General features: G+C 38.2%; 1 protein-coding gene across 12 annotated transcripts in view; it reads right to left on the reverse strand.

Moving 5' to 3' along the window:
* PTK2 (protein tyrosine kinase 2) overlaps window positions 1–13,143 on the reverse strand; it is a 195,132-nt gene that overhangs the window by 78,174 nt on the left and 103,815 nt on the right. For all 12 annotated transcript variants that reach the window (XM_068672732.1, XM_068672731.1, XM_068672730.1 and 9 more), the window contains 2 exons: window positions 2,902–2,981; window positions 1,279–1,341 (listed from right to left, as the gene is read on the reverse strand). In XM_068672732.1, coding sequence (XP_068528833.1) covers window positions 1,279–1,341; window positions 2,902–2,981 — 143 coding nt within the window. The remainder of the gene's footprint in view (window positions 1–1,278; window positions 1,342–2,901; window positions 2,982–13,143) is intronic.

Consider the following 13,143-nt stretch of genomic DNA (forward strand, 5'->3'; position numbering starts at 1 on the left):
GGTCTGAAGACTAATTCACAGGTTCCAACCACAAACAAATCTAAGCAGAGTCAAAAAGCCAATATGGGAGCTCTGCTCTTCCTCCAAAACATTCAACTAAAAATGCCAGATTTGGTAGCATTCAAACTTAGAGGCCATTTTTGAAAGTTTAGGTCTCATCAATTTGCTCAAAAGGCAACATTAGACACGGGGACCTAGAAAATCCTGGCTGTGTGTTCAGTACAACATTAATTATTATGCATTAATTAACCAGAAAAATCTCCTGCCACAGTATACACATGCAGCAGGGTCCATCTGCAGTAAAAAGTCTGAAGATAGGGAAACTTTAGAGTGGAGCATCTGAGGAGGGTGTTATCGTTGCAGCCTAACGAGCAGGCAATTCCCAACTTATCTTTACCCATTAAAACTATATGGTTTCCTCAAAACACCTTATAAATATTCACTGTGAAGAAAATACTGATACTCCAAAATACTCTTAATATCACTCCTCTACAAGTCAGCACACTTGTTTTATTAAAAATAGAATAAAAATACAGACTTCATTGCTACATCTAATTCTATGTTATGCTGTAGAACATATTTTCACAAAGATAATTGATGAGCTCAATGAAATACATATGTATGAAATACAGTTCCACTAAATTAACACAAATAAAACCTTCAAAAAATAAAAAAAATCTTCAATCCCTAAAACTTTATGGAATTTGGATTTTTTTTTTTTTGACTGAACCCAACCTACTGTACACCGTGATTAATCCTCCAAAATATTTTAGTATAAAGATGCTTCTTGGTCATCTTGAAATTGGTGATACATATAATAAATGATCAACTTGTTAACTGCAATTCAGCAAGTCCACCTACTTAGCACATAAAAGGAAAAAATGATACCTCAAGCGTTTTGGGCAATTCAAACTTTACCACAGATTACTCACAACTGAAGAATGCAGCCATGCACAGAAAATCATTTAGAAACAAGCACACCTTAGAACTAGACTTGTTGATCCCATAGACATTAGTAAAATTGAAAAAAAAGATCATAAGAAGCCTCATGATCGAGTTCAAACAACTCCAACTTTATTTCCCTATAGCAGTTGAATGTGCTGTTCATACTTCCATACTTCGGTTGGTTTCATCAACCTTTTTTTATTTAATGCTCTCAAAAATCTCAACAATCTTCATGAAATAAACTATAACAATGGAATCTTTCTTTTATGGACCTGAATTTCATTTATCTGATTAAGAAACAGTTCAAACCTCCAGCTGGAACACAATACTTACTCTAACACTTCATAGTTGGACTTCTTTTCTAATGCATTGCCTCTCATCTCTCCATAGGATCTCCTGAAGGCAGGAAAAACATTTGAAAGCAACAATTATTGCAAAACCCAACTTAAAACTACAATATCAACACAGTCAAATCTTTCAGAGACTTATTCTTAGAAACTATTTGCAGAATGAATTCAAATAAAGGTATCAGTACCTTATTAACCTAACTCAATACAACAGATTTAATTTTGGGGGGGGGACAAAATAATTTCAGGCATGGAACATTGCATGGGACTACATGCACTGCGTTTTCAGAACCACTTTGACCTAGCCTAACTTTTGAAGGAAGCTATTTAAGCTCTCCTTCAGCAGCTTCTTTCCACCCCTCCCAGTATCTCCATCCTTTGGAACACTACTTGTGTCTGGGCACGTAACAGGGAGAACCAGAGAAAGGGGCAAATGATAAGAGCCAGAAGTTTCAATCCTGAGATGTTCAAATCACCAGCTCAAAAAATAAAAAAATGTGAGAGTGAGTGGCTGTTGTAGGGAGAGGACAAAGTGGGGCTACTAAGACTTAAAATAAATGTTTTAGTAGTCATCTACTAGAAATGCCTCACCGAGGTGAAAATGTGCTGAAGAACCACAGCATGCTACCATGAGAGCCATGGAAAGCGGGATTTGGCTGACAAAGCAATCATGGATTATTATATTCATTGCACGTTTTGAAATGAGGCACTGGTAGTTGTGTCAGCGTGGAAGGATGTGCAGGTACACAAACAATTTGTTTTCTCTGGGACTACCAGCAAAACTTACAGCAAGGACATAAGGTTTTCCCTAACAGCGCCCAGGCAATTTCACAGACCCAAATTCTGTTTTATTTTGCAAAATTACAGTTCAAAGGACACTTATTCTGTGCTAAGAAGTTTACATTTGCCATTATTTTTTTTTTATCAGTTTTACTACTTTCCTAATGTCCTTGTGCGAGACAACAGTGTAACTAAAGCATATGTTTCAGGCTGTGAATTCTCCATAAATTAGCAAAAAACAAAACAGGCATTTCAAAAGCTGTGCTGGGAACTCTCTCAAGGATCTATTAATCTGATAAACTTATCTTTATTTTCCAGCTGTCTATACAGTTGACAAGAACCCGCCCCCTCAAATCCCTAAGATTTAATCATTTGAAAACAGCGCATTAAAACTGAGTAAATGGAGAGAGAAAGGGTAGCAGCATTTATCTTAAGCATTATTTAGCTGTAGGATTTATATGTTTATTCTTATTTATAGATGAACATTGGCAAGACTGTTTGCTAAATAAAACCAAGGATGTATTTTTCTTTTAATGTATATCATTGTCCTCAACAGGGTTTTGGATTATTCAAATAAAAAAAAATCATCCCAAGAAGGCAGTATCAAGAGGTAATTAAAATTTTATAAATAATTTTAATCTAAAGATCACCAAAAATCTGTTACAATGCGGCCTACTCAGTTTGTCTTCCAACTATTTTGTAGCAAAGAGTCTGATGATGTTTTATTCAGCTACATTGGCCAGAGATCTATGAACTACAAAGAGTTTCAAAATTGATGTAGATATTCTACCAGAAACATGCTGAATAATAAATGAAATTATCGGCTTACCTGATTTCAAGGCAACCAAGTTTCAAAGCAATTTCCTGGTCCACTTGATCTGCTATTTCTAACATATAGTCATTTTTCACCTACAGCAAAAGAAGCAGGTATGTATCACAGACAAATCAGTTCAGTGCTGATACAGATGAAAATGCTGCCCAAACATCTTTGGGATAAACCTATCTTGGGTTTAACTTTTTGGAGTCTTTACTTACAGTGCACAGAAAGAAGCCGTATTTATATTATCCGCAAATGAGCTGCATTTTTGTAAGAAACTTATTTCAACTGCAATGAACTTGGTAAAAAAAAAATAATCTACATCAATATTTCTTATGCTTTATTAATTTAAATGAAAATCTTCAAAGTAGCTGAGCACATGGTCACCCCTGATTTTGAGATACGTCAATGTGTGCTCTACTCTTGAACCATTTTGGTCTACAGTTTTTAATTTTCTAGGTGCACAAGACATCTAAATATCCACGTATTGCTGTGAAAATAAAAATAGTTGTAAGTAAAAATAGTGGCATGTGAAAATCATGTTCTATACTGACTTGAAATAATGTTTGAACTAGCAACTAGAAGAAACAAGCGTAAGTAGATGGGTGCCATCTACAGTAGGAAAGCAAACAGGCCAGGAGAGTGCTCCAACAGAGAAACCAAATGCTATGTTTGGCCATCGTTTTGGCTCCTGAAGAGAATGGTTGGGCCAAACCAGTGCACTTGGAGCACTGGGGGCACACAGCGTCCCCATCGCACGTCCTGGACCTGTTTCATTTACCAACATCAGCGTAGGTAGCAAGAGCACTTTTGGGGTAGTACTTTCACAACACTGCGATAAGTCATTTGTACAGTTATTAATAAAAAGGACAGGGAGAGGGAACAGAACTAGTGCTGAGGAACTTAACTCTTCAAACCCCATCTTGCACACAACAGACATTTTTTCACCAGTAAAAATTTTACAGAAGCATAACTTCTTTTTTTTCATAGCTCATATTGTGCTCTATCTCATGAGATCATAAACCTGCTGTTGTGATCCTAAAGCCTCTTGTTCCAGAAAGTCCTGAATTACCAGAAATATCAACATGACAACTGCAAATCAAAGAGGACATTACGCACTGTGAGAAAAACACACTTCAAGCAATGTTTTTTGAGTGATTCCAAGTTGTAAGAAAAACTATTTCAAACTGCTACCACTACGAAATTCATAGATTATAAGATAAGGAAATCCAGCAGCAGATGCAACAGCTGGAGGTCATCTCAAGGCAACATCTGCCCAGTAAAATATTAGCATGCAGCAGCCCCCCCACCAGTGTAACAGCTGGATCCAGCCCGAGACTAAAGTGCAACAAATGCAGGAGATTTTCCTAGATATAAAGTGCAAGAACATTTTTAATTTGTTTCTGAAATATGGTAAAGAAGGAATATGATAACTACATTCTCACTCTTACCCAGTTTATTACAAAAGCTGCAACATTAGGAAAAAGCTTCTTGCGTTGGGACTCAATACATTGACCAAACAGTGAGTTTTTAATCGTTCTTAATTCAATTCTAACATATTAGAGTTGACAATTAGAAAGAAGTTAAAGACTTAACTAAGTGTCCTTCAGCATTATGTAGTTTGCAAAGCATATACACACACGGAAATACAATCGGTGTTTTGTGCTCCCATGGTAGTAATACACAAGATACGTAGAATTAATGACTACTTCTTTCTTCATAAAGTTTACAGGAAAACAAAACAAAACCCTCTTGTATTTGATTCCTGTTTGAGTTTTGCTGGTAACATTTACCAAGATTTATCTGATTAGAGGTTAAAAACCCCAGCACCCAAAAACCACAGGCTGCGTATATCTGATAAGTACAATGGCTGAAAGTGATGCAAACTTGGGGGAGAGAGAAGCCTCTTCCAGGAAGTCAAGATGTTTTGATTCTGTATTTTCATTCAAAGGCATGAAGGTTTCCGTGCAAAGAATTAGCCAAGTAAACAGACATTGCTCAAATGAAATGAAATATCTAATTTGTGAAGTCATATACAAAAAAAAAAAAAATCAATTAGAAGGAACGGTCAGTTATATGACCACAGATACCATCTACAACATGTGTCATTGCCATCTACTTATTCATATTTATAGAGTGGATATATTCCATTCATTTCAAAGACACTGCAGATATTTTCTGCATGGGAAATTTAGAATTTTAGCCTGGCTCCATCCTCTTTACACCCTCATTTCAGATATTTATAGAAGCCTGAAGTCCTGGAAGGGACCTCCAAAGATCATCAGGTCCAACCTTCCATGGGAGAAGGGAGACTGGATGAGATTGTACTCACTGTAAAAAGAAATATTTCTTATATATGCTGGTAAGATCCCCCTGAGCCTTCTCTTCTCTAGGCTGAGCAGTCCCAGCTCTCAGCCTCTCCTCACAGGAGAGATGTTCTGGTCCCTTCATCATCCTCATGGCCCTTTGCTGGACTCTCTCCGTCAGCTCCAGGCCTTTCAAAGTCATTAGAAAGCCCTTCCAAGCTCTCCAAGCTCTTTCCAAATACCTCTCTAATCAAGGTATTTGAAATCAAGGAATTTGGGCACTTCTCAGCAGCCCGTACTGCTCAGCATCATGAAGTGCCAAAGCAGGAAGAAGTATGTAAATGACAAAAAAAAAGAAAAAAGAAAAAAAAAAAGGGTTTGAGCAGTACTTCTCTTGGCTAGTATCTACGTTCACTTGTTATTCTACTGCAGAATTGCACCTGTGTGCGATGGTGTAATACTCCTCCATGGGAAAATCTTCTGTTTCCAAGGTTTTGTTCAACTTTAAATCAGAAATACCATCTAGACTGCGGCACAATGTAAGTATTTAAACAGAAAATTAAATTAGAACTTCTGTTCATCAGTAGGGCTATGAATCCAGTCCCGCACTAAAGCTGTCAGTCCCAAGCTCAGAGCATTTAAATAGAGAATATAATTTTCAGACTCCTGTGTTATTACCATAACCAGCCTCTGCAGCACTACAGATGGCAAACAGCAGGCTGGTACTCCCAGTCTGCAGGTCTGCATGGGGATATAAGAAAAATAAGAGACAAACTGAAGAGGTGAACTCTAAGTGAGTTCACTTCCTATATGGATGCCTGTATTCCAGAAATGAATCAAGTTAAGAAGAGCTATAACCAACTTACTTCTCATTTATATCATCCATAACAAGGTTTAATGAACTTTAATGGCACTTTAAATACAACCTTTCATTTCAGTCTCCTACCTTTTCTAAGCATTCGCCTTTATGGATAGTCCAAATTACTTCCCTGAAGACGCTACCATACCTGTTCACGAAATCCCTCACCTAGCCTGCCTTATGTCCACCCAAATCAACCATCCATTGGCTAACTCACTCATCTTTAATTATTTTGTTAAAATACACATCCATTTTTGAACCATTTCAACAATTTTGCATCACCAGCAGATGTCATGGCGCTGTTACCTACCCCTTCCTCGAGGCCTTGGCACCACAAAGGGCCTGCCTGTGGCAAAGCATTTTCTCAACACTGCCATACAAAATTTCCCCTTGCAGACACGATGCTAAGTTGAGGCTACTAGAATATATGATGATCAAATTTTTATTCGTTTATCTTCACAGCTCATTGCCTGGCGGATCCCAGTACTGAACTAATTCATTTGTTAAACTAAACAGCTCAAGAACATCTTCAGTTTCATACAAACAAATTTAAAACTGCTGCTAGCCTCAAGTAACTCGTAGTCCATAAATAAATATGCAACATTAACCAAACACTTAACGTTTGGGTTTTCTTTCCCCTTGCCCTCTGGCTTGGGAGCTTTCACAAATTCCAGTCATGTTTTCCCTGCCCAACTCTGCAACTACAAGCACCAGAACTCCACAAAAATAATTTAAAAGCCCTCCTGATCTTGACAATTTGGCAGGAAAAATAAGCATTGTGAAAATCCTCAGCTTATTTGCAAGACAAAAGTGAGGCATTTTCACCGTATTGTAATAGGCAGGCAGATATTTGCCTACTTGACTGCATAATTTCGTTAGTGTGACAAGCAGAAAAAAAGGAGGTTTTCTGTTTTGCACATCCCAGTCTGGAAGAGATGGACAAACATGGATATTTCACAGAGGTGGAGTAAATAAAGAATATTCCCATATCCTCACATTTCAGCTCAAAAGAGACTCTTGCCTGCAGGTTTTCTGTACGTTTTTTTTTTTTTTTCTGAAGTTCTTTGGTGATGTGGAGTTTCAAGTCTGTCAAAGCCACCCCAGTATTCAACTGGAAAAGTCGAATAAAAATGCCTTTATCTGCATACAAATGGACATGGAAACACAGAAAAAAACCACCTCTCCAATTTTCACAAGTGACCAATGTCAGCGTTCACAAAATCAGCTATGACATCCTCTCATAGAAATGAAGAGCTGCACTCGATTATCATAAAGCACTGCATATTCGTCTGTTTATTTTTATTTCTAAGCTTTGGCAAGTGTACAAAGTCGTACAAACTTCAGAAAGCCTACAGCCATAATCTTGCGGTCTAATTCGATCGAACAACATTGTATTAGAGATAGCAAATGTAATAAATTGATAGGAGGAATTAAATTCCTGCTTTTTTCAGAAACCTGTCTGCACACATTCTTCTTTAAATTTCAGTAAGGAAAAAAAAAAAAAAAGTAGATTTGATTTCTGCTCCCAGAATATTAGTGAAAACTTCTCTTATCGCCTTTTCTTGCCTATTCTCTTCGAGATCCATGGATGAACTGAAGCTCACGCACAGACTGGAGACGAACCTTGCAAGAGTTTCAGCATGTTTTGCATAACATCAAGGAAAGAGCCGAGCAAATATTAAATAGAAGAGACAAAAGAGAGAATTCAATGGCAATTAAGTGTGCTGCCACAAAGCAATCGAATAGTTTTCCTCCAAGTCTTTTGTGTTTGCTCAGTTATGACTTTTATTATTGTTGTTAATAAAGTTACATGAGATGAGTGGTTTTGTGTTGTTTTTTGATATTTTTTTTTTTTTTTAAGAAAAAGGTGTTTATTCTTAAGAGCAGAAAGCCTAAAATATATCTAAAAACCACAAAACATTCAACTCTTGACATATTAGATGAATTTGACTAGTTTTTCCTGGTAATTAGCAAGTCAGAAATACATTAAGAGGAAAGATAACTCCTGATCTGTGGTCCTTGGAGATATCACAGAATCACAGAGTTGTAGGGGTTGGAAGGGACCTCAAAAGATCATCGGGGCCAACCCCCCTGCCAAAGCAGGTTCCTCAGAGCAGGCTGCCCAGGTAGGCGTCCAGACAGGCCTTGAATATCTCCAGAGAAGGAGACTCCACAACCTCCCTGGGCAGCCTGGCCCAGTGCTCCGTCACCCTCACCGTGAAGAAGTTCTTTCCCATGTTGGTGCAGAATGGCCTGGGCTCCATTTTGTGGCCATTGCCCCTTGTCCTGGCCCCACAAACCACTGAAAAGAGGTTGGCCAAATACCTCTGTCTCCCACATTTAAGATATTTATAAACATAACATTGATGAGATCCCCTCTCAGTCTTCTCTTCTCCAGGCTGAACAGGCCCAGGTCTCTCAGCCTTTCCTCACAGGGAAGAAGCTCCAGGCCCTGTATCATCTTTGTTGCCCTCAAATATGATACCATTATATCCAAACTCACGTTCCCCCTCAGCACTGCCCTCCTCCTAGACATGTGCAGACCTCTAGTTATGGCTTGGGAGTTCAGATATATCCTCCTGGGGGAGGGCTGAAGAGTCGTACCAAGATCTCCATACTACTCAAGGATGTGAAGTCTCGCTGCTGTTGCTCTCTTCCCTATTTTAGTATCTCAACATGTGAACTCTCCAAAGGCTAAACCAGAAAAATGCCTAGTATGCTATTTAATTTACCTAGTTTACATTATTTAATTTACCTAGATTGTAAGAGAACACTAATTTAGATAAGTAAGTCTCACAGACCTGATTTTGAAAAAGCCACAAAAAAAAACCAACAACGAGACAAACACGAAAAAGCAAAGCAGCAACCCATACCAACTTCTACCAACCCAACGAAGCCTTTGAAGTACTCCTGCTAAGCTGGTATGATGCTTTTACTTTGGTTTACGTTGCCTGTAACACAATTATGTTTCCACGTACAATTTCCATTCTTGCACACTGTGCTTATCTAACCTTGCAGAGGAAACTGTATTGGAAAAGAAATTTTAAAGGAGGATAAAGAAAAAAAGAATTTCTTGCTGCAAATTGCGGTGTTGACTTTAACCACCTCTTCCCTTGGATTTCTTTGAAAATGTTCCAACAAGTTTAAATCAGGTTTATGGGCAAGCAGGTGTACACTTCAGGTGTAAAGGATCACATAGTGTAAAGGAAATTCAGACTACTTCAAACTTCTAGATGAGTACTACAATCCGAGTGTTAACGTTACTGTACCTGTATTTGCCCACTCACAGGCTGATGAGTAAGAATTTAAGCACAACCTATGCTTCATGTTTGTTCTTAAGCTCTTGCTCATGACAACTAAAGTCTACTGCAATGAAGGGATGAAATATGAGAAAACCACCGGTGCGAAGCAGAAATGCACTTCTCAGAGGTAGGAAAAAGTCTTTTACAGGCCCTGATAAAATAAAAGGTGGAACAAAACTGAGAACCCACGCAATGTACACTGCCTATCAATAAATATGTGGTTAGAAAGGGCAGTAACATTTAAAACAAACAAGAATGTCAAAGTCCAACATAATCCTAAACCACAATATGTTTGACATAGTAATGTCCTGATATTCAGCTAGAACTCCCTTTTAAAATTATTATTACTATTATTATTATTTTTCCTCACCAATATTCACCTTCTGTTCTCAGCAATGTATTTTTATCACCAATGCTCTTCATTGGTTGGCCAGAGCACAGTTATCTGTTAGGTTTCTAAGTCTTTTTAACAATAAAAGTTCAAAGATAGTGTGAAATCATAACAAAAGGAGTGAACACACAAACTAATAAGCTTTTTCCACGAGCAAGACAGGCACGCAAACAAAAAGCCCGGTTTCTCTGGACCAGTTTCATTTCTGATGTCAGACTTTTAAAATATTTGTTCTTTTCCATGAATGGACAAATTACTGGTGGTGTAACTTGTAAACTTCTCAAAATTTACTAGGAAATAATTGGCACTTTGCTAGCTATCTCAATGGCTAGCTATGAATGGTTCCAGCTGGTACAATTAAAAACAAAAATTGGAGACAGGGGAAAGCCCGTGTTTGTGAAGACGGAGAAATTAGAGAATAGCCCTGTGCTAGCACACATGATCTAAGAAGAAATCTATCACGGGTCCCGTATTTTATATACCAGCTGCTACTTTCAAAAGCCATCTGCTTCATTTTTCTGCACACGAGTTTTTGATGCAGCTGCAGTATTTCAGAACAACGTTCACTCGGGCTGACAAGCCATCCTGCCAGTGCAGTTCATAAAAACACCATGTGGGATTGAGATTTCTTTATTAAGAACAAGAGTAAAACCACTCTGAACTGAGTACTGAACTCTTTCCAGGAGTTTAGAAATTTTAAAAAAAGAACCTACTTCTTATGTATTAACAATATATTTTCTGTTTAAATTTGTTTATATCCTAAAAAAACTCTATAAAATACAATTATCAAACTTTCTATTGAGTTTTGTTTTCAGGTATAAATACTGTGACTATTCCTTACTTACAATGCTATCAAAAGCTGGCTAAAAATGAGCAAATACCAATAATTAGCCTCTGTGCTGGCTCTCCCATCTCATTTAATGTTACCAACGCATTTCCCACAGGATGATCTCCAATTTTTCAGGACAGTTTAAAATTAAGCAATCTATTTCTCCTGCTATACTTTCACTGCGTGTGACCTACTTTTACAACTTAGGTTTTAATTTTATTTTTATATATGTTTTTTGGGGGTACCAATTGTCTTCTGAACTCCCATTTAGTAAGCAGCACAGGAGTTGTCATTAGAGTAGTTTAACGAAGTGTGGAAGACAAAAATTAAATTACATCACTTTCTCCTTAGGCAATGTGTTCTGTCCACAGATTTTCAGCTGGTGTTTTTATGTTTGTCATTCAGAAATTAGTACCTGTGGTTGGTTAGTGATATCTGTGTTAACAAACACAACTCTCCTCCTTCTCTTCCTCTACTTACAATAATTATTTCTTCTTTTTAACAGCCTAGGTGTGTTCTAGTTCCTGCGTTTAAAGGTTTTAAGTTTCTGAAAGGTGTTCAGGTCCAGAATACATCAATGAATCAGTCTGCAAAGCTCATCTTCAGCAGCTAGTTATGTGCCCATGACAAAAAGCGAAGCACATACATTTATTTTCTCTGAAACCTAGCATTAAAAATTAACCAAGTTACTCAGTGTTCACGTTCAGATCGTGTTTTATTTCCTACTTACTGCAGGTAGCCCACCTAAGTCCACCACAATCCATGTCACCGCTCTTCCTACCAGAAATAATCATCTCAAATATTGTGTGTTTTCGGTTGTAATCTGCTGTGCAACGTAAAATAGACTGCCAAAAAGCTGTGGCACATCCTGGGAGAGATAAAGCATTAGATGAATGTGGAAATGTCCCACTCTGTAATTGTTTATAATCACAAGACTGCAAAAGGAGATGGCACTGCACTGCAGAGCCAAAATAATCAAACTGAGATACAACTTTGCCTTGAGAGAGTAAGGCCCCAACCCACATTGCTATAGCTTCAGAAATCTTATGCAAAATTAACCCTCCAAGATTTGTGCCTCATCTGCTTTAAATGAAGTACCATATGCACAAAAACCCAAAGCAGGCTTCTAATGTCATCAGTATTTTAGGAGCCTCCTTAATAATCATAATGGTAGACTTTAAAATGCACACAGGAGGAACAGGCATATGTGGGAGCTCACTACCCCTATTTACCCATCTGATAATATTAGACTTATTATAGAAACTAAGGCTACATTAGGGAAAATTAAGGCTTCAAACCTTTTCTCGTGGAGCTAAAAGCACAGATTCGGTGTCAGGATAACATTCATTTACCATCTGCCCTCAGCTGCTCCTCCTCTTCATCTTCCAAGGTCACAGTCTCTACATTATCTAGAGGTGATCTTTGACATCTCTAACTAATTTTGGAAGCTCCTCTGTTAATAATAAGGGCATTAGAGGTAGGGAGAAAAGAGAAAAAAAAAAAAAAAAAGCAACTTCTGACGAGGCATTGTTTGGGACAGAATGGCTAAAAATGATCCCTTCTGTCAGAGAGGGCTGATCTCCAGATGTCACCGCAATATCCACTGCTGCTCGGAGATCTTCGATAAAGTAGGACTATACACTTGGGAGCCATAGAGCACTCAACCTACTAAGCACGCCTTGCTAACAGCTCATTTCATACTCCTCCCCTCCGACACATGACTTTGCTTTTCCAGATCAAACGAGTCCAAGGATCAATGTGATTTACATTTCGGTTGTCTGAGGGATGTTATTTACACCCTAACCCGCTCATCACAATGCCATTTTGTTCAGGACACTGGGAAAGATGCACACATGCCCCAATACATGAAAATCCGTGCTATTTTCAAGTTAACAGCCACTCACATACGACCGAAAGCAAGCCCACCACAAGCACTATTTTCTCCACTTCTGTTGACAGGTGGAAGTTTAAAATCAAAGACGTCCTTTTCCTTCAGGCTGCGCTCGACTAGTGAAGAAGGATTTAGGAACACAAGCATGTTTCACATTCCTGGCACACGGCCCTGCTAACAGAAAGCAGACGTTTGACACGGAACATTTGGAAGATGCAGAAGCAGCGATGCACCCGAACAAACAGCAGGACCTGCAAGAACATCGGCGCAGTTACAAGACCGTAAATCAGCCGTTATAGGGAAAAAATGAGTACTTTATGAGGAATTGTGAATTTCAGCAATTTCAAGAAACCGACCCCTGTAAAGGGTACCTCGCTCATAATTACTTTTACAAGCTGTAAAGAGCAGACAGGTGATGTTCACTTAGATTTATCTTTCCACTTTCTAAGCAGCTGCAATTCTTACATTTATTACAGTTCGCCTTAGGGCACAGTTTTGTGTGTCAACCATTAACTCTTCTTGAAGGATTTTATTTTATTTCCAACAGGCTGCTAATATAAGGAACAATGCAAGCTTTTTCCTCCTATGTCCTTGATTCTCTACAACGCTTTTACTATCAAAGTCATTTGCTTTAGGTCTCCCCTATTTTTATTACAGTATAAGAGATGCTGGTATC

The sequence above is a fragment of the Anas acuta genome, chromosome 2 (genome assembly GCF_963932015.1).
Source record: "Anas acuta chromosome 2, bAnaAcu1.1, whole genome shotgun sequence".
NCBI lineage: Eukaryota > Metazoa > Chordata > Aves > Anseriformes > Anatidae > Anas > Anas acuta.